The 23,024-nt window shown below is 41.5% G+C and overlaps 1 protein-coding gene across 2 annotated transcripts in view; it reads left to right on the forward strand.

Moving 5' to 3' along the window:
• The window catches only part of LOC119655310 (B-cell lymphoma/leukemia 11A), a 125,573-nt gene that overhangs the window by 81,471 nt on the left and 21,078 nt on the right, over positions 1-23,024 (forward strand). The window contains exons 2-4 of one of the 2 annotated variants that reach the window (XM_038061138.1): positions 10,932-11,084; positions 14,137-14,319; positions 14,595-14,906. In XM_038061138.1, the coding sequence (XP_037917066.1) occupies positions 10,932-11,084; positions 14,137-14,319; positions 14,595-14,906 (648 nt within the window). The remainder of the gene's footprint in view (positions 1-10,931; positions 11,085-14,136; positions 14,320-14,594; positions 14,907-23,024) is intronic. The other variant, XM_038061139.1, reaches the window with a different exon arrangement.

Consider the following 23,024-nt stretch of genomic DNA (forward strand, 5'->3'; position numbering starts at 1 on the left):
GTTACTTGAAACTGAAATATTAGAAATTGCGGAAGTAGTAGTACCTGAAAACCCGGAAAACTGTCTCAAGTCTACTATAACGCCTACCGTCATTGTAAATAGATCACTGACAAAAAATTCTACACTCTTTTATCACAACAGAACTCCAATGGTTACTATACATTCTCAAGAGCAGATGTTTCCACAGTAGCAATAGTGCCCCTTCCCATAATGCGGGTGTCCACACACCTTTCGTGTTCATTTGAACTGAAAATCAAACATCTGCATCGTATCAAGTACACAAAAATTTTCATAGTCTACATACGTCTACCCCTTTCATAGATATACCTAACATAAAACTTCCAATCCGACTTTTGATTTCCCCATAGTGACCGCATTATCCCTATGCGAATTTACTTGTATCCAAGGAAGGACATGCAAATGTCAGTTTTAATTATGGCCCAATAATAGCTGAAAATGAACATTTCGCGACTTTGATTGGCACTATCTATTTACTAGTTAAAGTTTCGATTTGTGGTTTTTATATCGAATCGTTGCGTTGATTGAATGAAAAACAAAAAAACTCTTTTCAGTTATTTATCACGGAGTAAATTTTGTTGCACTGTAAATAGCATTTAAAACTGCAAACTGAATTCCTGTGAGATAACTGACACTGATATGTTGCAGAGTATCTTATGTAATATTCATGGCGTATTATTCAGGACGATACTACAATACCTGATGAAATAGTCGGCATTGAGCAGCGGCGGAATCGAAACCGCATTCGACAGGGCACTATCAACGAGGTCACCACTAATTACTCATTATTAGCGATCGAAGGATAAATGACACTTTCAATTTTCATATTTGCCATGAATTTGTATCTAGCTGTATTGTAGATAAGCATAGTTCACTAAATATAGTGAATTAAGATCTTTCTTCATGCCAGTTCATCCAAGTAAGCTGCTTCCATAGTCAAGTGCCAATTATTTAACCTCAAGACCTCATCAAATTCCTTTAATTTTAGAATATAGATCGCTGGTAAAAAAATTATCCTATATTAAAGTATTCGAACTCCAGGATCTGGAGTCTGACGGTGGACGCATGTTCGCTTTTCCAGGGTGACATTTTCTATTTTTGATTAAAGTATGTAAAATAAAACATAGTCGGGAACCAGTTATTCCCTTCTTCAGTTTGTTTGGAGAAGAGAATAATAAGTTTCCGAAGTACTAGATACTGTCAACCAATTAAAAAGTTGAACAGTTACTAGTATACACGTTCAAGTTAAATATCTCGGAAGTCTAAAAATATAAATATTAGAGAAAAAACAATACACTTTTATGTGCATTTTCCATCCTTATTATTATTTGATTAGTTTTATTTTAAATAGAAAAATAACGATAAAACAAAAAAATAGCGTTTTACGTAGCCAAAAAAAAACCTTGGACACTTCAAATTTAATACAAAGAGAACAAATTTATGATAATAATTCAGTAGATTAGATTTTGTGTGGTGACCATTAAACTGAAAGAGGTCTTCTTTTCATTGGGCATACACTTGTACTTATTTCGGTAATTTCTGCAAGAATAGACCTCCAAATATCCTTTATGTGATTCTTCAAGTCATTTTTTCCCTTTTGCCTGCGTAGCTCCTTTTTGTGGTAAACCCACAAGTGTTCTATCAGATATAACTCCGGGCTCCGAGGTGGCTGAACAAGAGCCCTTTTGACATTATAGAAGATCAATTCTCTAGCGAACCTGGTTGTGCGTTTTGGATCATTGTAATGACCTAATGTCATATCAGATGTCAAGTCCAATATAGCAATCGTAGTTGATATGTACTGGCTTGGTATTTCAAGTCAACCTATTTTGGTAACTTTTTTGAATTATATACAGTAATCCTGGTCCTTTAATTGCCACGCCACCGCCGTGTTTAACTGCTGGCCCAATATTACGATCTTCTAAGGCAGTGACCACCCTAATCCAACCAATTGGTCAAGGGTACCGAAAATGTCGAATTTACCCTCGACACAAAAAAAAAATGTCTCTCAAAGCTCTTTTGTCTTATTAACAAACTCTTGAGGATATTCAACTCGTTTTTTCAATATTTCTTTGGGAAAGCCATGACTTAGACCTCCTCCTCCTCCTCCTTTTAGGAAGACCTATCACTACACTTTAGGCCAATATTCGTTGCAATAGATACTGCAGTTGGCTTGGAGTTGTATCTTATGTTCGCAAAATCTGTCGTTTTGTTCGCTCCGACTTGATTTTCACGGTTTAATCACCACCTGCTTTGCGAAAAGCCAAGCCAAGTTTTTTTTTCCTCCGAAAAACGCTCACTTTTTTTTTTGTTTTTCTATAATATTTCTGTGTAACATAGAATTAATAAAGTAATAATAACGGTAAAAAATGGCCACAAAGGGTTGTTGTTTTTTTTTCATAACTCATTCAAAAATATCATATGGTTTTCGTGGTATTTGACTTTAAAGTGTACTGCAGTAACTGTCCTACTTTTTAATTGGTTGACTGTATGCAAAATTAAAGCATGCTCTTGCCCAAAATAAAAACAGCTTTGTTCATATAAATCTAAGTGCGGGAAGCATTTGAACCAATGACCACTGTTTTACTCGTATTAAACGTTGTCCTATCCTGTGTTTTCGTGGAGACTGTTCTTCCTGTTATCTCCTTAACTTTATCTTACGTTCAACTGTAGTATTGGAGCCTTCTCTTCTATGCTGACTTGTTAGCACTGATGAAGGGAACAATTGGTTCCCGAAATATCGGTATTTGCGAGACCAATAAATAATACTAACAAATAGAAAGAAAAAGCAAGCCTTTATTATTTCAAATAATTTAATCGCTAGAAATACCGCGAAATTACACTTAGAGATGATTTGAAGGCAATATATTGAAAGGACATTCTATGATATTATAAAATCGTTTTTATAAATAAATGCGACTCTAAACCTAGAGCCACTCATTCAGCTGCCGAGCTAAATTGTTTCCTGTATCGCCATCATGTTGATATTCCGTATTGCTGCGCAAATAGATGCATGTCCAGAAAGTAAGAGTAATTTATTTTTCTATTAAACAAATTTATGTTCAAAAATAATTACAGGATTTTGTTGATTAATGCATATGTCAACTATTTTCCTATGTAGTCGCTATCCAGGTTATGAGCCGTGGTTCAAGCTGGTTAATGTCCTCTGCAAGGAATTCTCCCGCCATTTCCTTTTTCCAATGGGGCATCTCGTATTTCACCTCATCGTCGTTTTAATTTTTTTTTTGATCCAGGTTTCAGGGGGGGTTCAAAATAGAAAATTTGAGGAGATCAAGTCAAGAGGGTATTTGTCGCAGTTCCAATTAATCCAAAAGTGCTTAGGTGGTATGACCAGCGTTTGTGCGAACATTCTCGTACAAAAATATATCTCTTTACCTCTTTGTCAACATTTCTCTCCGGTTTTTAGCTGCTTTTTTGAGCTTTTATGAGTTGTCAAACTATCTTGCTGCATTAATTGCCTCCCCTTGTGCCGGGAATTCGATAAAAGTGGTTCTTTTTCGGTTGGAAAACATAGTGATTGAGATTTGACATTTTTGGTATATGAAAAAGAGGTGTGCTCCACTCTCGCAATTTTTCCACGATCGGTGCAACCCCATATCGATCGCGGATATCCTTTTTTCGGATATGATCAAAACGTATCAGCCGATCAACATTTTGCTTTCATCAAATTCATGGCATCACTTGAACGCGTTGTTTCGGTTCGTAAACCTTCATTATGAACAGTTTCGGGATTTGAAAAAATTTCAGTCGGTATTTTATTTTCAGTAAGAAGGATCTTGATGACAGTGCGTACTTCGTACTTAGCGGGAATTCTTATTAACATAAATATACTATACACAAACGGGCACTACGTGATGAGTTCCCATGCTGACAAAATCCCGCCTCTTCTCTTTCTGTTCAGAAATATCCCCACTACCACTCAATGTTGTCAATCTTGAAATTGTAGATCCGCTTTATAGTTACATTGAAACACAGATGGTATTATCGCGTATGCATACCACTCAGCAACTAGAGGCTGATTGAGGTTTTTAGCCTTTACGAGATTCTTACCCATACCTAGATGATCTAACTCAGAATGTTCACACGAAGTATCTTCTTTCCGCATTATCTATGATTTTGAAAATGCAGTATACTTCGGACATATGGATTTGAATCAAAGCTTCGAGTTAAGGTAACATTTCAACCACCATGCATAGAACAGTGATATTGGAGTGATGCCTTTATTGCCGTAGTCAAAATTCATCGTTCATTCCCGTTCGTTTTCAAAACTAGAGATCAAACAAAATATTCCGGTACGCATTGCAACGTTATTCAAACTTAATCCATACATCCCAGCATCACTACGCTGGCCTTCCCTTTTCACATCACTGTGAGCCAGAGAATTTTTTAATTTCAATATCGAGCCCCGCCATCATCGTCACCTTATTCAATAATGGAATATTACGTTCGTAAACGAGTACATATTACCACGGGGTCACACAAAACGTTGAAGAAAGATACAGCACACCACACGCAACCCTTATGCGTTTTCTTTCCGTCCAGCGTAATGGTATGCCTATCAGTAAAATTGCTTCGTGTTGAAAAGGTAACAACTGCCAACACACCACTTGAGGTGAGATATTTTGTTAAACGAATTATTGTTTTCGTTTGCAATTTAAGAGTCTAAAATGTGCACACATTTAATTGGAGTGCACTCAAAATCTGGACATTGAAGTCGCTCCCGTTTGAAGTTTAAAAAACCGACTGGAAGGGTGCAAGATATAATGTTTGGATTTAACTTTGTGGGATTTTAAACAAAAATATAGTTACAGCATTTTGGTACTCGAGAGTAGCCTGTAAAGTGGTAATGTTTCCTTTGATGAGTGCCGACTAAACCTTGCTTTGCATGATATCTTTTAGGACATAGAGGGAGCCTTACCTCCAGAACTTGTTTTAGGGAAATTAGGAGAATCTACGACGAGAACCGAAAATGATTAATAAAACTTAAACGAACCGACAAGATATACATATTAGAAATTGAAAAATATGACGGTTAAATTGTGAAATTTGAAAATGTCCATAAGGACCATAAGAACATGATTACAGAATAAAAATTCAGACAAAGAACTCAGTAGTTTATTTTCATCGCCCAGATACCAGCTCACATCCCATCCAGAGTTGCAGAGCACCGCAAATGTGACAGACTATTGAATGTAAAACTTTGACGTGTTGGTATATAAAAATATGAATGGGAAATAAGTCCAAACGGCCCAAGGCTAATTGTTCTCCCGTCCTCTATCACTGCATAAGTAATCCTCCTTGGATGACGGCGACCTCTGCTACCCTCGACCGTTTGTCCATTTAGAAGTTTCAGTGACAAGCCAAGAGTTAGGGATGTATCTGGCAGAGTGTTCGTTACGTTGGTGGCGGATTTTAGTGTAGGTTGTCTTCAGAGTCACCAACACAACTCCTGTTGGAAACTTAAATTCGAACCATTGTAAGTATTTACGGGAAATGTTGGTGAATTTCCTTCGGTCATCGTCGAGAGAAGGAGGACTTGGTTCCCTTGTCCATAATATGATGTGTGATGAGGGTGTAGGACATGTTATTTGAAGGACACTTTTAATAATCATAGATTGAAATTTCGCGAACATCTGTTCAATGCCAGGACTTAATGGAGGGGTGCAGTGTCCTTACTGCATTTATCCGCAAATATATAGATTAGTTGGATATGGAAAAATGTAGAAGAAATTGAAAACAAGTATATTGAACTCATAAATATTGGAGGGGAATTATCGGGGTCCTTGGGATTTATTCCGAACAACCTAGTTGCTCCTAATTATTCATAGGATCCTTTCTATCCCAAGCATCGATTTGTACTAACTCTATCGACTAGTTGGCGTCTGCTGAGCTGTCGAATCATCTCCCATATAGAGCCATTTGTTTCTTCATTAAACAGATACACTGGAAATTGCCCTTACAATCTTCGTCCAGGAATTTATTCAAATTGCTTTCACTTATCAAAAGATATCGGAAATTGGACATCTTTACGACATCACTTCTGAAGGAATAAGATAGAATAATGGGAAGCATAGAGAATTTATCTCTGAACGTGTACATGGTCCGTCATAAATCGAAATCGGAATTATATCCAAATGAATGGGAATAACATGTCTCCTAACGGACGATTTCTTCCGATGAATTCAGTTCGTCCAATCAATCTATTAAGAGTTCATCGTTCGAATTGGCTGAAACGAGAAATTTGTTGTTCGTTGAAAATTTCCTCAATATATATGGTCGAGTATAATACACATATCTCGTCAATAAGTTGTCCTTTGTCGTTGGCGAAGAAAGGGAGAAAAGAGGCGTGAAACCGCATCATGTCTACTACATGTTCTACGTATATTCTTACAAGGACGATTGTGGCCGACCCCGTATAACAACAACAGAGTGGCGACGGTGGCGGGTCAGTTGATGTGGTGATCCCACAATTTCGAAGTGGGAATAATATAGGAAGCAAAAAAAAAAAAAAATTGACTGTGACCGAAATCCTTCGCACGTTTGTATTAGCGCTCACCCCCACATGCTATAGCCACGGGAAAAATGAGACCAGGACTAGAAAACTTCCGTTTCTGACTTTTATTTTTTGTTTTTCTTCTGTTCTCCTCGTCCTTACTTTTTACGGGATGATGAAATAGTGTGTTGTGTTGTCGGGAATTGAATATTTTGTTTGTTATTTGGTCACACACAGATTCGAACGGGGGCGCATTCAATATGTCATGCCCAAGGATCAAAATTCATGACCAACTAATAAATTTGATTAGGACAATGATATCCGTGAGGGATGATAGTATAGTTACCAACCGAAAATGTGATATTTAGAAGAGAGGAGGACAAATCTATAGGATGTCAATTGAGCGATGAACACAGCTTTTTGTGGGTCTGTTTTCTTCCAAGGGTTTTTTTTTTTTTGACTAGTAGTTGTCAGGGGCTAATATCATCTGTAATTGATTTCACCTTTAGGCTTTATTGGAAATTTTTTTCTTGTGGCGAGCTGATGGACTGTTCGCGTGGGGTGAAGGTTTTTTGCTTTGTTTAGGGTGCAGGCCTCACGATTTTTGGTAATTGATACTATTAAATATTGGCTATATGGAATGCATTGTCGCCTGGATGTATTTACTTCTAGAAGGTGGGAATAATTGGCTTCGTCAGTGTTTTTTCAATGCTACATCAGCCTTTTCGTCGTTTATATTATTTTATATTTCGGAATGTTTTTTTTTGGGAGTAGGGCAGGTGAATGCGTTTACACACAGAGTGTTGGACTCAGCACGCTGGCGGACTACCAACTAAACACCTCCCTCTCATCAGAGAACTAGCCTGGAACCGTTCGACACATTACTTCGGGCTAGCCCTCCCGCTCTCCCGGCTTTGGGAGCCTTCAAGTCAGGGAATTCCTTTCACCAACGGGATGGGAGGGGAGGGGAGGAAGGGAGTTGTTGTTTGTTCAGGGAACCCCTTACCGTCCGATCCCTCTGCCAGTCGAGTTCAATCTTCTTGGTAGTAAGAAGAGCCCGAACATAATGCGCAATACGATTCCAGCTGCCAGCGCTCTTCAGCATCTCTCTGACAATGTTGTCTGGAGAGAGCTCCCCTGTGTCTGCATAAAGCTGCTGGCGGAGGCCGTCCCACCTCTCACAAGAGAAAAAGGTGTGTTCAACGTCATCTGCCACTCTATTGCAGAACACACAATCAGGAGATCGCGCCTTCCCAATCCTGTGCAGGTAAGACTGAAAACCTCCATGCCCACTTAGAAGTTGGGTAAGGACGTAATCAATCTCACCGTGCTTTCTGTTCAACCATGGGTCTAATTTGTCGATGAGCCGCGCAGTCTACTTGCCCCTTGGCTCATTTTGCCAAGAAAGTTGCTACTCGCTAAGGGTGCGTTGACGTTCTTCACGGGCAACCACTTCTCTTAAGTTTTCGACCTTACGGCGATAGATAGCTTTGCGCTTTTGGCAAGGAGGGCAACGGGGATCACTCCCGCAATCACCATCACAGCCGGTTCGGAGACGGTGCGATAAGCAGACGCCACTCGCAAAGCTCTCCGCCTCTGCACTTGAGCGAGGCGTTTACGATGCACCTCCTTGTCAAGGGCATCAGCTCATACCTCCGCACCATAGAGAAGGACGGACTGCGTTGCTCCCATGAGGAGAGGTCTCCTGGTTGATATAGGGCCGCCGACATTCGCCATTAGCCGACTCAAGGCCGCGACTCCTGCTGCAGCCCTGTCCGCGGCTGCTTTGATTTGCTCGAAGAAGCTCATCTTCGAGTCGAGCATTAAACCAAGGTATTTAATCGCTGGTTTTGACTCTATAGTCAACTCGCCGATCGATATGGGACGCAAGGTTGGGATTCTCCCTCTGGTCAGGATGACTACTTTGGTTTTTTCCAGCGCAAGGTTGAAACCGTGAGCAGTCATCCATTCGCTTACTCGTTGCATCAATATGCTAAGTCTGCTTTGCGCCTGTTCAACAGTGCGTCCGGCAACAAGTGCCGCAACGTCGTCTGCATAACCGACCAGGCGCGACTCTTCGGGCATATCGAGTCTCATCAGACTATCGTAGGAAGCGTTCCAGAGGTCCGGCCCTAGGATGGATCCCTGCGCTACTCCCGACGTGATTTCCATCCTCCTCTGGCCCTCTAGCGTCTCATAGAGCAGGGAGCGGTCTTTCAGATAATCCCTCAATATCCGCAAGAGATAGCTTGGCACGTGAAAGGAGTTCTCTAGTGTGCCTAGCATATCTGTCCATCTTACGGAATTGAAGGCATTTCTGACATCAAGCGTTATGAGGAGCACTATCCGTCGAGATCGGCGACTGTGTGCCCCGGCTCGATTAAATGCATGTACGACCTCCATAACAGCATCCACTGTAGATTTCCCTGTTCTAAACCCGAACTGCCTTGCGGATAAGTCCCCGGCAGCACGGATCGCTTCAGCGAGTCTACCCCTGATGAGCTTCTCGAGCACTTTTCCGGCCGCGTCAAGCATACACAGCGGTCGGTATGCAGACGGGAGCTCCGGGTCTCCTTTACCCTTACTGATCAACGTGAGTCTGGCCACTTTCCAGCGACAAGGAAAAATGCCCTCCTTTAAGCGCGCGTTGAACGCTTCAAGCAGCAATTCTGGCCGTTGGCGGAACACCAGTTTGTAAACTTCCGCCGGGATGCCATCAGGACCTGGCCTCTTCCTGTTTTTCATAGTGAGAACCGCTTCTTCAAGTTCTCCCATTGTGAAAAGGGGGCAATCCACGACGCTTTTCGCGCTATTTACATCAACCCGTACAGGGTGTCTGGGGAACAATGCCTACACAATGCGGTCCATCTGGTCGATGCTTAATATGCAGGGCTTCCGCAGAGCCCCGATTTTCCGAGTGACAAGCTTATAGCCAAGTCCCCACGGGTCATCATTCACCTCATTAACAAGATTTTGCCAGCCGCGAGCTTTGCTTTTATTTATAGCGCTGCGGAGTCTCCTTTTTGCTGATCTATATTGTGCCTTTATGGCACATGCCTCCTCGTTGGCGTACAAACGTTGTGCCAAACGGCGGAGCTTATGACACTCCTTTCGTAGGTCGGCAATTTCTGCCGTCCATCAGTACATAGAAGGCTTGTCACGCCTGGGGCCTCTCCGGGGCATGGAAGCCTCACATGCCGTCGTTATCAGATTCATCACTGAATTTACGACGGTGTCATCTGCGACACCACCACCCCCCGGAGTGCCCCCCAGCGCGGCCCTACCTGCTCCAAGAGCTTCGATGAACTTTCCGATGTTCATCCTCGCGACATTCCACACGCAGGGGGAACGTCGTGTTGGTGCTCGCCGGCAAGTAGCGTCAAACACTCCGAACGCAATGTACTGATGATCACTTGCCGAGAAGTGTTTTAGGATTCGCCACCTGTCCACCGATGATGCCAGAGATTCCGACGCAAAACTAAGATGTTAGTCTATTTACTAATACTAAAATGTTCCTCCCGCTTTTCTCCTTTCTTTCACACTTCTTGTATAACTACTTTTTCAGACTATGGTCTTCCATTCAATTTGTAAATACATCCTTGAATTGTATAACAGACCTATAAAATGTCTTCATCTCGTTAATTGTGGCTTATTAGCTCGCTTGCTCCCCAAAATACAGTATCATAATTTATTGGGCCGTATTGTGCCCCATTAAATAGGATCCTTTGCTAGCCCATATTGAAAACCAAACCTATTATCAACACCACTCTGTCTACACCATTGGCAAATTAAGATGGAAATTTATTAGGTCGACAAAGGGCAATCTATTCACTTTTCCGGACTTTTATCCTTGGCTATTTTTCTTCTTTATAATGTACCGTTTATACGAGATCACTAATACACATACGGAAATCGAATCAATTAAGCTTGAAGAATACACACATATGTTTTATTCTTTTCCTTCTTTTCCGTTCCAAAATATGTGCATACTTGGTATATCCCTGTTATTTGTTCGACGATAAATTCGATTGTTTAACTTTGTAGCTTGAAGCTTGCCATGTCCTAGATCGTTAAAAGTGGAGAAAGTATGGAGTCTGTCCATCTTCCAAAGGATGTCCTTGTCAGCCTTGATGGATGAATCTGAAGGGAATGTGAAGTCAATGAATACAGAATGGGAACAGAAAAAACTAATGCTTTATGAATAATCAATCAGTACAAGAAGAATTATTATTTTAGATAATTGAATGTAGCTGTTCAGCGGAAGTTTGGGGTGGAAATCTAGACTAGACCGTGAAAATATTGAAATTGTGTTTTTCATAAAAATCATTGTATTGATTAATAATTATTTCACTTATTCATTTATTGCCCCAATATAATTATTTTTTTTTTCTATTCACAGCAGATACCGACACCACAGACGCCGAAAGCACACAGGATATTCTCACCTGTGGATCCTGCCAAAAAGCATTTGCTCTGTCTGATATAGTGCGATTTATTCAACACAAAGTACTACAGTGTAATAAAGAAAACTATGGACAATGCTATTCACAAGGTAAGAGGCATTTTAAAGTCTATTGATAATGATACACGGGGGGGGGGGATACAGCCTAGGTTGCGGTGCCGAAAATGATTAGGTAGTTCGTATTGGTGGGACGCCCTTTGTAAGTTGCTACCTCGATATTATTATTACCAATAGTCTCCGATATGGGTTTGCCACATTCGAAAGTTGCAAACGCTCCCGAACTCGGGACAGGACCATTCAGTTTATTATTCCCAACAAAATCGTGGCGCCTTGGCATATTACTTCTTGGCCACTACTTCTTGGAAGACAAGGTCTACACCGATTTTCCTTTCTCATGTAGTGCCTCAAGGAGACGTTGAAAAATGCACTCGAGATGGGCTAAGTGCTCAGACTCAGTGGAAGAAGCGACCAAAACATCATCCAAATAGACGAAACAGAAATCGAGGTTTCGCAGGACTGAGTGAATGACCTCGAAGAGTCCAAAGGGTGTGCATATTGCCGTCTTTGGAATGTCTTCAGGAGCTACTGGGATTTGGTGGTATGCCTTGGCTAAGTCCAAGGTCGAAAAGATGCGGCAATTCGCGAGGTGATGCGCAAAGTCGTGGATGAGTGGAATCGGATATCGGTCAGGAACAGTCTGTGCGTTTAGCCTTCTGTAATCCCCACAGGGACGCCATTCGCCATTTGGCTTAGGGACCATATGTAAAGGGGAAGACCAACAGCTGTTTGAGGGCCTGCAGATACCCTGTTGAACAAGTTGTTCAAATTCTTTCCGCGCGATAGCCAGTTTCTGGGGTGGTAGAGGACGCACCTTCGAGAAAATCGGGGAACCAGTAGTATTTATGTGGTGCTGCACATTGTGCTTCACTGGTTTCGAGAGACTACACTCGGTAGTAATCTGGCTGAACTTTTGGAGGAGTGTCCGAACACGAGAGTCGGTGATGTCTTCCAAAAGAACGGAAAGGTTATTGTAAGCGTGAGATACCATTTGGCCCGACGAATTAAGGTTGGTTGTGGGGTCTATAAGGGACTTATTTTGCAAGTCCACCAGCAACCCATAGTGACACAAGAAGTCTGCGCCTAATATGGGGAAGCTGACATCCGCCAGGATGAAACGCCACGAAAACGTCCTACGCAAGCCAAGACTCACGTCCACTTGCCTGTACCCGTAAATATTGATGCGGGAGGAATTTGCTGCCGCCAGTTTGAGGGGTTGTGGATAAAGTCGATGATGCCGAGGTACGGGAAGAACCGAAACCTCCGCACCCGTGTCGACGAGGTAGTTGCGCCTGCTGAGGGGGTCGAAAATAGTTAGGCGACGTGGCGCTGCGCTCTGGGTGGCCGTCGCCAAGACCCCCCGCGGACCTAGTTTTTTGCGGTAGGCGCGAATTTACAAGGTAGAGTACATCTTGTCGCTTGTCGCTTGACGACCTGCTACCCGAACGCCCTTTTCGTGTGGCAGACCTTGAGCGAGCTCGCGGTCTGGCACTCGAACGCTGAGCGTCCAACGTCGCCCGCATCTCGGCCACGCTGGCCGTTAAAGCCGCTATCTCGCGCCGTAAGTCGCTCACCTCATCCGACTGTGGTTGAACGGCCGCTATGGTTGGGCGAACGTACACCTCCTGTACCTGGTCGGCCGTCGCTGCCAGTTCCTCCAAGGAACCGGAGACGCAAGCGAGGATCGCCTGGGTGCCCTCCGGAAGCCGTCGCAGCCAGAGCGACTTGATCAGGTCGTCGCCAATCTTGCTCCCACCCAATTGCCTCATTTCGCGAAGCAATTGGCTGGGAGTTCGATCACCCAACGTTAAACCCGCCAGAAAGTGGTCTAATTTTGCCGACTCGCTTGCCGACAGGCGCCTGATCAACTCACTCTTGAGCTGAGTGTATGATGCCGACTTCACTACGTCCGACACCATAAGAATGGACTCTTCGTCCAGGCCGACCACCGCGTAGTTGAAGCGGGTCGCGTCCGATGTGATGCCGGACATTTGGAACTGCGCTTCCAAATGCACGAACCACAGCTCCGGGTTCCGCCTCCAAAACGGAGGAACGTGTACGGCGAGGGCGGTCACTTGCGGGTCCGATGGGCCTGCCGCGTCTTTGCTGTCAAACGACATCTTGTTTAACGAAAAGTACGAGTTGTATTGCAGACGCGGTGAATTTATAACGAAACGCGGTGAATTTTACTCCGACACGGCAGGCCGCACCCACAAATGCACGCACGGACAGAGAAAATTACGACCGAAGCGGACGCTCTCCAGCGCAGACCAAAAACACCACCAAGGAAATGAAAGGAAACCCGCGATGCGAAACACCTAACGCCGTCTCTTGCAGTGATTTTCAATTATTATTATCACTTTTTAAATTTTTATCTGATATAATTAACAATTAATGCTGCAGATCCTGCCGCGCCACAGGTAGGGGAAGATTTTGCGGAGCATCTTCGTCTCGAACACAGCTCAGATTTTTCAATTTCTTTTATTTATGACCCATAGCTTCGAGAAGTGGTAAGACCATGATCTGGTAATGCATTTTGATTGAACGTCAGTTCGTCGATGTCGATGTCTCGGGTCAGAATCTCCGTTCGTGAAGAATGTTTGTTTTCATCTTTACGCTATCGTATGCGCGATATTGGGGGTGATGATAATGAAACTAATGGGTTGTGTGGATACTCTATAGAACAGGAGACCTACCTATAGAGAGACAGCATGGTTTAACTTCTGTGAAGACATATTTTATATATTCTGATCTCTCCGTTACCCGTACCGATACCAGTACCATAACTTAGCTGGTATGCAGCCCATAATCGTTTAGATGAGGAGTCCTGATATTGCAGCTGAATAGAAACGGCAAAAAAATCGACACTACTTAAAAAAAATGTGCACTGATTACTATCTTTGGCTCTGGAATTGGTACCAATACACATATTCAGAAGTGGGTTGTCATTGAATAAAAAATGAAAAATTCGGTTAAAATCGTACTATAATTACCGTGTGTCTAATAAAAGAAAATTGTTAATGATTAGAAATCCCAATTAACGCAATTTAATTTTTTAACCTCTTAATCTTTTCATTGTTAATAGGTCCAACAAGTGATCGAGAAGGTGATGATGGGCGGCCACTTAGCTTAGTTAATCGAAGGCCGTCAATATCGGCACCAATTACAAGCCGGAAAGCATCTGGTTCGCGCGTACACACACCACCACCTAGTCCAGCAGACCTTCTAGCGGATGGCGCATCGAGTACACCAAAAAGACTGGTTGACGGTAAGTTTCAATACATGATCACTAAAAAAAGAGTCCCCTTATTTAACACGTTCGGTGCAGAGACCAAGAGCTCTTCCGCCTTAGAAAGCGTTTTTTTGCTTCGAAGATTCGCAGATAAGTAGTGAACCTACGTTTGAGAATCGTTCCTAAGAGGAAGTTTGTGTTGATTATTCCCCGCGAAAATTGAACGTGTTAAGTCGCTTTGTATAATGTCTCCGTATTCTAAAATATTTAAAAAAATAAGTAAAATGTGATATTTTTATTTTCATCCAAAGAAAATGACAACACAACACCAAAACAAAATAGCTCAAGTCCATTGGGCGCTTCAGCTTTGGACGAAACATCAGCAACAACAACGGTAACCGCGGCAATAACCACTAGTAGAGATGATAAGGACCATCAAAGTTCAGGCAGTGGTCAGACGCAACAGCAACCAAATAATGTAGAAATTAAGCAAGAGCGTACCGATAGTAGCAACATTTCCAGTCGTGATGGTGAGAGTTTACGAAGTAGTAGCCAACAACAACCTCCACTTAAGCGGCCGAAAGTTGAGGTGGTAGATGCCGAATCGAATACAATGCATAGCGGTAAGTGCCTTTCATACTTTTCTGCAATAGTCCTACTAATTTTAAAGGTTCAACTCTTTTGTTAATACAATCCGTATGAATCCTGATGGATAAGTTTAAGCCATTATTAAGAAGGGTTGTTCTGAAAAAACACCTTCCATTAAAATTAATCAGTCCATGTGACATCTACTACCAATCTTCTTAAGAAGAACTCAAAAAATATTCTTTTTGATGTTTTTTTCCCGCAATCCTGTCCGAATACCACCCCAGGCATTGAGCACGAGGAAACAACGCTTCACGAGTGATACACCCGAAGCGCGCTTTCAAACATAATGTTTTCACTATATCTCCCCTGACCATTTGACTTAACCTCTTTGACACTCGCCTATCATGTATGTACACAAAAATGCTTTCTGTGCATTTTTGCTCTGTTAAACAGCCTCAAAAAAGAGCTCGAGGACCTTGCTATCTCTGCAACCAAAGGAGAACTTAAACGGTCAAACGATGAACGAAACTATGCACAAACCCGGGGTCGAAGGCATATCAAAGGGGTTAAAGACTTTCAACTCTTATTTTAAACGGAATTACCCACCACCATTGATAATGTCCAGTTGTGCTGGCCGTTGCCCATAGTCCGGCATAGAGAGTGGTATTGTGTAAAGGACATCTTCATCCCCGTGCATTCCTTGTTTTGTGTCGACATCACAGGATGACATCGTGTCAAGGATTGACACACAATCTCCGCTGCTCGTGGACTGGACATGCCAATTATATTGAATTAATTATTCACTATGCTTTGGTTATGCGAATGGATATGGAATGTGTTGGGATGATGGTAAGAACGTGCCAGGATTGATGTCAGGCAGGTGAAGAGCTTCGAATACAAGTGTATCAGGTTTCATTACTGCATGGACACGGTGAAGGTCCTCCGGTATTTAGGGAGCTTTTCATGAATCGGTGAATGCTGCCATGCATGCGATTGACGCGATATCTCGTCCTTTACAATTTTTTGTTAGATAAAAAAGTCATTGAATGTCTGCATTTTTGACCACCAATGTATTGTGCCCTGCTTGGTTACATTCCATCTACTTTGGTTATCAGGAAAATTGTTAACCACTGGATGCTTTTGGGATGTGATTATTTTCCTTTGAACCTTGTATTGGTTCTTTCCATTGTTCTTTAAATCTTTAATGTAAAGTTGGATGGTCCACTTGCCACTGTCCTTGCAGGACGAGTGGAGCAATTTTGACGTGACGATGAAAATCGAGCTTTGTTAAATACAGGAAATTTATAGGAATGTGATTGATGGTAATTTGACATTTACTTGACATACTATAGGACTGATAGCATCTCGATGGGATGCCTAGCAAAAGGATGAGTTTCCGGTGTTCCACTTTTGTTGTTCTGCATTGAACGAACAATGAATGCATTCACTATATTTGAAATTTCTCAGAGGTGTTATGGTTAATTGCTTGTAGCAATGCTCCTTTGACACTTCTCTAGTCATACAACGTTTGACCTTACTGCTCCACTTTAATGGACAACAACATAGTCCTAGCTACGTATGATGGGATACTGACATGATAATGAGACCAATTATTACACTGAAACTACCCATTAGATGAAATTCAAAGAGCTACTGAAAGGTGGAAAAACGGGAGCAAAAGTCAACCACAAAAGAAACGGGAAAGGATTAAGGCATATGTAGGTGTAGTCAGAGTTTCCGTAGTGACAATCCCGAAAAGGGAGAGAAAGGACATTTTATATCTGAATTATCTTTGCATGGCTAACATTCAATTAAAGATACAGGTCATGATGTGTGTTTGGGGCCAACAAATTTCAGAGATTAGTTTTTGGAAGACCGCATCAAGATTATTATGCCTAGATGAAATCTTTCTGTTTTTCAACTTTAATTATCAGATAGAGTTGGGTATGTTGTCCTTTCTGGTTTTTACGTAACTTTTTTGAGAAGATGGACAAGGGATAGTGATTCGTGATCCTAAACTATGTGACTTTTATATTCAATTAATTTTTAGGCAAGCGACCTTTATTAGTTCAAATCATTGTCTCGAATAAGCTGTGTCCTGTGAATTTGATTTTTTTAGAACATTGGGAAGGTATGGTTTGACCTGTATAAATTACAAGGAGAGATTGGTGGAGATTGATGATGGTTAGCATAGAGGGGTGGTCTGAAACCTACTATCTTTGCATTGCACATCGGAGTCACTTTCAATTTTATTCTTTGTAAAGCGAGAAAGATAGTTTCATCAGTGAAACTCTCACAAAAGATACACACGCTACTTGGAAGCAACCACTCCAAATGAGCTTACAGTTTTCACGGTTAGTCCAATTCCTAAAAGTTCAGCCCTGATCGACTTTTTCGGAACAATGGGGAAATAGAGTTTGATCCTAAATTGGAACCTTCTGTCATACTAGAGTTCATGGTTTAATGGTTCATTGTTGTAGCTGCTATGTGTTGCCTTTCAAGCCTAGTTTGATTCTATTGAAAAGAATTCCGCGTCGTCCATAAGAAACCTTTTATGGTTTGATTGTAAGATGTACAGGGGGCGCCATTTAAATTGAAGGCATCTGGCAACACTATAACTTTTGACAGAACTGTCAAATCGACTAATCAAATACCGCGTTACAAACGTCAGTCTTAGGAGATTTTTCGCCATGGACAGATACACTCCAAAAGAACGTGCTGAAATTGTGCAGCTATACATTCAAAATAACTTCTCAATTGTGCAAACACAACGTGAATATCGAAAAATGAAGAAAGTGAAAACTGCACCGACTGACGTTACCATACGACGTTTTTACGCGAAGTTTATTGATCAACGGCAATCTTAATGATGCCAGCCACGCGTCCAGAATGCGCACATCACGCTCCGATGAAAACATCGCGCTCGTTCAAGCCAGTGTTGATACCACTCCAACAACTTCGACCAAACGCCGTTCTAAGGAATTGAACATCCCGGAAACCACTTTGAGACGCATTATTCGTATAGATTTGAAGTTATTTCCGTACAAAATTCAAATGGCACACAAATTAAACCCAGCCGACTATGTGCGTCGTGTCAATTATGGCAAATGGGCTGTGGAAATGGCTCGAAATCAAAGTGACTTCTGGCAAAAAATCATTATGTCGGATGAGGCACATTTCTCATTATCTGGAGGTGTAAATAAACAGAATTGTCGATTCTATGCCACTGAAAACCCACAAATAATTCATGAAAAGCCTCTTTACGAACAAAAAGTCACAGTTTGGTGCGGCATTTGTGCAACAATGATCATTGGGCCGTACTTTTTTGAAAATGGTGCTGGTGCTACCGAAACCGTCAATGGCGCCACATGCCATACATCTCGTGCTACAATGGATTTATTGCGCCCATTGTTTCCTGGTCGCATAATATCGAAAAATGGTGATTTTGACTGGCCACTGCGCTCTCCAGATTTAACGCCACCGGACTTTTATTTGTGGGGCTATTTAAAATCCAAAGTATACGCTGGAAAGCCTGAGACTCTGGCTCAACTTAAGGACAACGTTCGAAATGAAATCGCCGCCATTACGCCTGAAACGTTGGCCAAAGTGATGTAAAACGCCGAAAAAAGGACCAATTTGTCCATCAAGTCCAAAGGCCAACATTTACGCGATATCATCTTCAAAAAGTAGTTAAAACAAATCTCCCTGAAGCAAAATAAATGACTACGTAAAAAAATTGAAAATATTTGGTCTTTTATTTATATTTTTTTTTAAAAAAACATCCCTTCAATTTAAATGGCGCCCCCTGTATTTTGATATCATCTGTGGAAGGAGCTTTCTCATATCTAACCATTGAAGGTGTGAAGAGCATGAATTTGGTTGGCTGAATAGTTGTACGAAAGTGTGACAAAAGGTTTGAAATAATGCTTCCGCGAAAGTATTCGTTCTTTCCGACCACAATAAAATTAATAACATTTTCACCAGAAGTATTATAATTTGCTTCACGTGCTGCATCAAAGTGAAATATCGAAGAAATTTGAAATTCAAATCGGTAATCCACCGAAACAGTGTTTTGTCGCCAATATATTGGGACAGGTGACATTGTGGGATTCTCATTAGGTCTACCTTTCATCCTAAAATGCTAATAGATAATAGGTCCTTGTTTGGATCTCCAACCAATTATCATGTTGTCAATTTAAATTTTGAACATGGAATTAGTAGTTAAGTCGTCGGTGTTTTACGTAGGCACCTGTCGTGAGACTTAATCCTACGGTTCTCTTCAGACACGGATTGATTTTGTGACCACAATCAGAGCCCCGCTGAGACAAGCAACAACGGCACCAGTCTATACCAAGTGCATGGCTTAGCATTCATACTGGTGGATGCAAGAATTACCTAAATCTCTACCGAACTATGGAGTACGGCACCCATGTTGATATGCAACACCACGTCGAGGTCCGAAGGTCTCTTCTCACTTGAGCATAACCACAACCACCATGAAACTCCCACTAGGGGGGCCAACCGCAAATAACCGAGCTGTCCTCAGATACAACAGGAGTTCACCCGCAGTATGTGAGTCTAGGGGCTTTCCCGGTTCCTATGGTACCAGTATACCCCTGGTAAGGTTTCGTGACCAATTTGCCACTTCAGATGAGTCCCCGTGCAGACTCGGGTCTGATCGCCCTGCTTAGGTCTTTGGAGCATTCGCCTACTGCATCACGGCCGGCAAACCAAAGTGAGTACAGCGTCTCCCGGTGCCACCACTATGGAGGTTCTCCTCGGCCACTTGGTTTTGGTTTGGCCGATAGGGTTGCCGCCCCATCTTCCTCGCCGCCACCTCTGAGCACCACATGGAGTTAGTAGGAGCAACAGATATTTAAAAATCTATGCAATGGCGACTATTTCAAGGAAGATTTTAATAATAGAAAGCCTGCATTCAAATCTTGCCGCCAGTTTCAAAAGCATGTCGTATTCTATCCCTATTTAACAATAAGTAGTACACTTACTCGATTAAATAGAAAATTTGGCGGAAGCTCAAATATTGGACAAAAGATGTAAAAATCTTCTTACCCACAAAAAGTACCGGACAGTTTCATCGACCAACATCATCCTGCACCATCAGCCGGCATGATCTTGCCCCACAAAAAAAAATTCAATTGACACTCTGTTATTTATCCTTGTTCAATATAATACGATTACGGCCAAGAATTGGTCAATAAAAACAGTCGAATCGAATCGGAACTATGGTGAGTTCCACACTGTACAACTTTATTAGGGTGAGAAAAGGGATTTTCCAGAGGGCAACTAGGATACTTTTTTCAGGTTGCAATTTATCATATTTACAAGCTTCAACGGCTTATCCTGTACACCAAAGAATAACTTCTTGTGAAACATATGAGTGTATGAATTCGCTTTTCCGTTTCTATATAAAAAAGGGTCGAATCCGAATAGGATTTTCCAGAATAGTTTGCCCAAAGGATAGCGTTTGTCCATTGTGAACATGAGCTATTTCTTGGGAATTAAGGGGGATACGAAAAGGATATCTGATCTGGTAAAAGTCATGAAAAATGACAAAGTTCAGTGGAAACTATGAATGGATATTTGCATAATTTCATGCAAAGTCCCTTCAACCTTGACCGCAGTTTCGGGGGTAATTTAGGCAGTGATAAGTGGGTGGTTGCTTTTGTATGCCTACATATTTTTTATTAAGTATTGAAATTTCCAGGATTGAATAAGGATGTCCTTCAAGAAAGTAAACATTGCTGTGCTGAAATACGGAGAGAAGAAATCGAATAATCTCACTGATTGTTTGGTACACTCACACTCTCCAATATCTCTTTAATCCTTTGAATTTTTTTATCATAAAACAACCAGCAGAGAATGAAAGGTGCCGTACAGAAATTCAAAGACCATTATTTTCAATTCATTTCTTGACTAATTTCACCTAATCGTAAGATAAGATGACCCTAATTACCCCCGATAACCGGAAAAAGGACGTAGCGAATCCAAAAGGGGTTCTGCGTCGGAGAATACAGATACACTAAGCGAACGGAGAAAACGGAACGCAATCGTCCGAAAAAATGAGGCAATCATCATAGACATGGACTCATTCAAGACAACAAAGAATCTTCGAGTCAAACGTTTTACCCAAGAAATTAGTTCACCCACTGAAAAATAAGCGAAAAGGACGTCGTCTCTGGTTATTGTTTGAATCAAACCGACCCGTCAGTTGTTCCCTATCCGAAAGTACTTTTCAGAAGATGAAGAGGTCAAGTTCAGGTTGCTTATCAATGAAATCTTACATATGGTAGACAGTCATTGCCAGAAAAGGGCCATGCAATTCTTTATTCCGCGGGGGTAGTTTAAATTCAGAAGTACCTCACCCCCGACATCCGTTGTGATTTGGCGCGGAATTGGCTTTGTTGTAGTACTTGAAGTTATCAAGATCAGGGTGTCCTTCCTATGTCTGACTTTCAACTGACTTGAAATCTTCGGCTGACATCAACATGGAATTGTTTTTTTGAATTGCTTTTTCTCCTGGCATCAGAAACTCTCCAGGTTTCGCGTTCAATGTTGTCAGTTCAATTTTTCATCAATGGCATTCGAAGCTCAACGTACTAGCTAAACTAAACCACCTCCATTAAAGTGAAATATGCTAGAAAGGATATCAAGGATGTGAACTGTATCTTTCAGTATGGCGAGTTTCTGAATTATATCAAACAAGATAGACGGATTATAGTGAATTCAAGAGATGGTAATACTGGTAGCAAGAAAGGCATTTAATTCACCACATGGACGGAAGTCAGAAACACGGACAAAATCTTCCAGGCAGAAGTTGATACCTCGGCTAGCCAGGATTGAACAAAAAAATGTGAAAGGGAATCGTCATCGCTGAGAACAATAAAATTGTAAGCGATTAATTTTCAGCGGGCGGTCGGTCAATTTAACCCTAAATACACTTGCGGTCACTTGAGATATTCAAACCTTCTTCTAATGATACAACTAAGGGGGAGTGAATGAGAATCCTCTCAACCCTGAGAACTGAGTTTCACAGAAAAAAGTGAACAGGGAAGTCGTTGCAGTTGTGGCGAGTGTTTTCTGGCAAACAATGCTTTTCGGGAATATTGATGCAAAGCAAGGATTGAAAGGATACATAAGACAAGGAGGATGAGATGGGGGTCATTTGAATCGATCCTGGTTCGTTTGAAACTACGCTTACTCCTGTATTATTGTTGGTTTGGATTTTTTTTCTTGGAAAGTCCTGCTGTGTGGTAAAATATCTGAAACCGACAACCAACGAATGACGATGACATGTAGTTTCAATTCACCATTTGTCTATGCTAGGATCAAATTCCGAACATATGAAAATATTAAATTTTATTTTCACCGGAATTCCTTTGGGGATAACCGGAACAGCAACTCAAGTTTTTTTTTCTAGAATGTATGATGATGTTGAACTGGAAATTGTGGTGAATGAAAATGTTTATATTTGAGATGTTTTGCGCACTTCCGATTTTCTCCTGGGTGAGATTCAAGTTATAAAAATATTATGCTTAACAGTAAGCTTCCAGAAATGGGTAACTAGCCAGCAGTTAAACTGATGGAGACAAGGTCATAACGCAGAAAAACTTTAAGAAACCTTAACTCGTAGTCTCTCCCTGAAAAAGAACAAAAAAACTTTTGATGGAACCTCCGATTTGGCACGCGCACATTTCAAATTTTCACTGTTTCCTTTTTTAAGGTTTTGTGTAAAACAAAACCTTATTAAAATCGATTCAATGTCTGTCTGTCTGTCACACGCATTTTTCTCCAAAACGGCTAAACTGATCCGAACGAAATTTGGTGGACAGATGGGAAATCCCACGCATACAGCGAGTGGCATAAATTTAGGTGGAGTTTAAAGGGGGGCTCCCCATACATGCAAAGGGGGGATTCAAAAATTTTTTTCACCGGATATAGTTGTGTAGGGTATCAAATCAAAGATCTTGATTTGTACTTTCCGGAACTGACATTAGTTTTGGCATAAATTGCAAAGTGCGTGACTAAGGAGTGAAAATGTACGCACTTGAAGTGAGACAAAACTCATTTTCGGAAACGACCTAACCTAAAAATCCGAAAAAAATCAGAGTGGTGCGCCTAGATGAAATCTAGGC

Source organism: Hermetia illucens, chromosome 4 (genome assembly GCF_905115235.1).
Source record: "Hermetia illucens chromosome 4, iHerIll2.2.curated.20191125, whole genome shotgun sequence".
NCBI classification, from domain to species: Eukaryota; Metazoa; Arthropoda; class Insecta; order Diptera; family Stratiomyidae; genus Hermetia; species Hermetia illucens.